Source organism: Oncorhynchus keta, unplaced genomic scaffold (assembly GCF_023373465.1).
Source record: "Oncorhynchus keta strain PuntledgeMale-10-30-2019 unplaced genomic scaffold, Oket_V2 Un_contig_15171_pilon_pilon, whole genome shotgun sequence".
Lineage (NCBI taxonomy): Eukaryota > Metazoa > Chordata > Actinopteri > Salmoniformes > Salmonidae > Oncorhynchus > Oncorhynchus keta.
In genome coordinates, this window is record NW_026279169.1 from 26,638 (window position 1) to 31,677 (window position 5,040).

A 5,040-nucleotide genomic window follows, 5' to 3' on the forward strand; every position below is an offset into this window, starting at 1 on the left:
ATGATACCGAATTCCTAGCTGCAGACTAGTAATTAATATCAAAGACTTGTTCTTATTCTGTCGGTATTGATAGTTTAAGAGTGTAGCCAGTGTGTAGTCCTTAACCCAGGTCTCTACGTGGTTAATGCTGGGGATCCTGTACTGTGTGATGTCTGTATTCAGTAGGCCATGTCTCAGTGTGTAGTCCTTAACCCAGGTCTCTACGTGGTTAATGCTGGGGATCCTGTACTGTGTGATGTCTGTATTCAGTAGGCCATGTCTCAGTGTGTAGTCCTTAACCCAGGTCTCTACGTGGTTAATGCTGGGGATCCTGTACTGTGTGATGTCTGTATTCAGTAGGCCATGTCTCAGTGTGTAGTCCTTAACCCAGGTCTCTACGTGGTTAATGCTGGGGATCCTGTACTGTGTGATGTCTGTATTCAGTAGGCCATGTCTCAGTGTGTAGTCCTTAACCCAGGTCTCTACGTGGTTAATGCTGGGGATCCTGTACTTTGTGATGTCTGTATTCAGTAGGCCATGTCTCAGTGTGTAGTCCTTAACCCAGGTGGTTAATGCTGGGGATCCTGTAGGTCATAGGTCATGTCTCAGTGTGTAGTCCTTAACCCAGGTCTCCACGTGGTTTGAACACATCTCTATGATAGTGATTCTCCTGAACTGTGTGACTCTGGGGATGTACCAACCCTGTGAAGATGTCACCTGTCAGGCAGAGTGGTGCCTCATACTACAGGTAGGTACTACTTTAAACCTCTCACCTCTCACCCCTCACCTATAACCCCTCACCTATAACCTTTCACCTATAGCCTCTCACCTATAACCCCTCACCTATAACCTCTCACCTCTCACCTCTCACCTATAACCTCTCACCTATAACCTCTCACCTCTCACCTATAACCTCTCACCTATAACCTCTCACCTCTCACCTATAACCCCTCACCTATAACCTCTCACCCCTCACCTATAACCCCTCACCTATAACCTCTCACCCCTGACCTATAACACATTTACATTTACATTTAAGTCATTTAGCAGACGCTCTTATCCAGAGCGACTTACAAATTGGTGCATTCACCTTATGACATCCAGTGGAACAGCCACTTTACAATAGTGCATCTAAATCTTTTAAGGGGGTGAGAAGGATTACTTTATCCTATACTAGGTATTCCTTAAGAGGTGGGGTTTCAGGTGTCTCCGGAAGGTGGTGATTGACTCCGCTGTCCTGGCGTCGTGAGGGAGTTTGTTCCACCATTGGGGGCCAGAGCAGCGAACAGTTTTGACTGGGCTGAGACACCTCACCTATAACCTCTCACCCCTCACCTGTAACCCCTCACCTATAACCTCTCACCCCTCACCTATAACACCTCACCTATAACCTCTCACCCCTCACCTATAACCTCTCACCTCTCACCTATAACCTCTCACCTATAACCTCTCACCTATAACCTCTCACCTATAACCTCTCACCTCTCACCTATAACCTCTCACCCCTCACCTATAACCTCTCACCCCTCACCTATAACCTCTCACCTCTCACCTCTCACCTATAACCTCTCACCCCTCACCTATAACCTATCACCTCTCACCTATAACCTCTCACCCCTCACCTATAACCTCTCACCTCTCACCCCTCACCTATAACCTCTCACCTCGCACCTATAACCTTTCACCTCTCACCTATAACCTCTCACCCCTCACCATCAACACCTAACCTCTCACCTCTAACCTATAACCTCTCACCTATAACCTCTCACTTATAACCTCTCATCCCTCACCATCAACACCTAACCTCTCACCTCTAACCTATAACCTCTAACCTATATCCTCTCACCTATAACCTCTCACCCCCTCACCATCAACACCTAACCCCTCACCCCATAACCTCTCACCTCTCACCTATAACCTCTCACCCCTCACCTATAACCTCTCACCCTCACCTATAACCTATCACCTCTCACCTATAACCTCTCACCCTTCACCTATAACCCCTCACCTATAACCTCTCACCCCTCACCTATAACCTCTCACCTCTCACCTATAACCTCTCACCTCTCTCCTATCACCTCTAACCTCTCACCTCTCACCCCTCACCTATAACCTCTCACCCCTCACCTATAACCTCTCACCTATAACCTCTCACCCCTCACCTATAACCTCTCACCCCTCACCTATAACCTCTCACCCCTCACCATCAACACCTAACCCCTCACCTATAACCTCTCACCCCTCACCTATAACCCCTCACCTATAACCTCTCACCCTCACCTATAACCTATCACCTCTCACCTATAATCTCTCCTCTCACCTATAACCTCTCACCCCTCACCTATAACCCCTCACCTATAATCTCTCACCCTCACCTATAACCTCTCACCCTCACCATCAACACCTAACCCCTCACCTATAACCTCTCACCCCTCACCTATAACCTCTCACCTCACCTATAACCCCTCACCTATAACCTCTCACCCCTCACCTATAACCTCTCACCCTCACCTATTACCTCTCACCCCTCACCTATAACCTCTCACCCTCACCTATAACCTCTCACCCCTCACCATCAACACCTCACCCCTCACCTATAACCTCTCACCCCTCACCATCAACACCTCATCCCTCACCTATAACCTCTCACCCCTCACCATCAACACCTCACCCTAACCTATAACCTCTCACCCCTCACCATCAACACCTCATCCCTCACCTATAACCTCTCACCCCTCACCATCAACACCTCACCTATAACCTCTCACCCCTCAGCTATAAAGTCTCGTCTTGGTGACTCTACCTTGTTCTAGGTGATGACTGTATCTTTGTCTGTTCTAGGTGTTTGTTGACTGTATCTTTGTCTGTTCTAGGTGTTTGATGATTGTATCTTTGTCTGTTCTAATGTTCTAGGTGTTTGATGACTGTATCTTTGTCTGTTCTAGGTGTTTGATGACTGTATCTTTGTCTGTTCTAGGTGTTTGATGACTGTATATTTGTCTGTTCTAGGTGTTTGATGATTGTATCTTTGTCTGTTCCAGGTGTTTGTTGACTGTATCTTTGTCTGTTCTAATGTTCTAGGTGTTTGATGACTGTATCTTTGTCTGTTCTAGGTGTTTGATGATTGTATCTTTGTCTGTTCTAGGTGTTTGATGATTGTATCTTTGTCTGTTCTAGGTGTTTGATGACTGTATCTTTGTCTGTTCTAGGTGTTTGATGATTGTATCTTTGTCTGTTCTAGGTGTTTGATGATTGTATCTTTGTCTGTTCTAGGTGTTTGTTGACTGTATCTTTGTCTGTTCTAATGTTCTAGGTGTTTGATGACTGTATCTTTGTCTGTTCTAGGTGTTTGATGATTGTATCTTTGTCTGTTCTAGGTGTTTGATGATTGTATCTTTGTCTGTTCTAGGTGTTTGATGACTGTATCTTTGTCTGTTCTAGGTGTTTGATGATTGTATCTTTGTCTGTTCTAGGTGTTTGATGATTGTATATTTGTCTGTTCTACTGTTCTAGGTGTTTGATGAATGTATATTTGTCTGTTCTAGGTGTTTGATGACTGTATCTTTGTCTGTTCTAGGTGTTTGATGACTGTATCTTTGTCTGTTCTACTGTTCTAGGTGTTTGATGACTGTATCTTTGTCTGTTCTAGGTGTTTGATGACTGTATCTTTGTCTGTTCTACTGTTCTAGGTGTTTGATGACTGTATCTTTGTCTGTTCTACTGTTCTAGGTGTTTGATGACTGTATCTTTGTCTGTTCTACTGTTCTAGGTGTTTGATGACTGTATCTTTGTCTGTTCTAGGTGTTTGATGACTGTATCTTTGTCTGTTCTACTGTTCTAGGTGTTTGATGACTGTATCTTTGTCTGTTCTACTGTTCTAGGTGTTTGATGACTGTATCTTTGTCTGTTCTAGGTGTTTGACGACTGTATCTTTGTCTGTTCTACTGTTCTAGGTGTTTGATGATTGTATCTTTGTCTGTTCTAGGTGTTTGATGAATGTATATTTGTCTGTTCTACTGTTCTGGGTGTTTGATGACTGTATCTTTGTCTGTTCTAGGTGTTTGACGACTGTATCTTTGTCTGTTCTACTGTTCTAGGTGTTTGATGACTGTATCTTTGTCTGTTCTAGGTGTTTGATGACTGTATCTTTGTCTGTTCTACTGTTCTAGGTGTTTGATGACTGTATCTTTGTCTGTTCTACTGTTCTAGGTGTTTGATGACTGTATCTTTGTCTGTTCTACTGTTCTAGGTGTTTGATGACTGTATCTTTGTCTGTTCTACTGTTCTAGGTGTTTGATGACTGTATCTTTGTCTGTTCTAGGTGTTTGATGACTGTATCTTTGTCTGTTCTACTGTTCTAGGTGTTTGATGACTGTATCTTTGTCTGTTCTACTGTTCTAGGTGTTTGATGACTGTATCTTTGTCTGTTCTACTGTTCTAGGTGTTTGATGACTGTATCTTTGTCTGTTCTACTGTTCTAGGTGTTTGATGACTGTATCTTTGTCTGTTCTACTGTTCTAGGTGTTTGATGACTGTATCTTTGTCTGTTCTACTGTTCTAGGTGTTTGATGACTGTATCTTTGTCTGTTCTAGGTGTTTGATGGCTGTATCTTTGTCTGTTCTACTGTTCTAGGTGTTTGATGACTGTATCTTTGTCTGTTCTACTGTTCTAGGTGTTTGATGACTGTATCTTTGTCTGTTCTACTGTTCTAGGTGTTTGATGACTGTATCTTTGCATTTTTCGCGGTGGAGATGGTCATTAAGATGGTGGCTCTGGGGATCTTCGGTTCTAAGTGTTACCTTGGCGACACTTGGAACCGACTGGACTTCTTCATCGTCATGGCAGGGTAGGTGTTCTATTCCCACAATGCTCAGGGGTTAGTTAAGCGGTTAGGGACAAGAGAACATCAAAATAGAACATATAGAACCTTCTCTAGATTCTGTTTTTGATTCAAGAGACACACGGGGACGTTCCTGAACTTCTTGCGTCGAGCCATCCCGGATTTATCCAATAATGAAATAGCGCCCCCATAGGTTGAAGAGGTTAAGTCCGCTAAAGTA

The 5,040-nt window shown here is 43.8% G+C and overlaps 1 protein-coding gene across 1 annotated transcript; it reads left to right on the forward strand.

Annotated features, from left to right (window-relative positions):
- Nucleotides 1-607: 607 nt before the first annotated feature.
- On the forward strand, nt 608-4,848 carry LOC127918886 (voltage-dependent T-type calcium channel subunit alpha-1H-like; the record flags this gene model as incomplete). Its single annotated transcript, XM_052502164.1, has 2 exons — nt 608-727; nt 4,693-4,848. Coding segments are annotated over 2 exons (258 nt in total), but the record flags the coding sequence as incomplete, so codon positions are not given.
- Between the last annotated feature and the right edge of the window lie 192 nt (nt 4,849-5,040).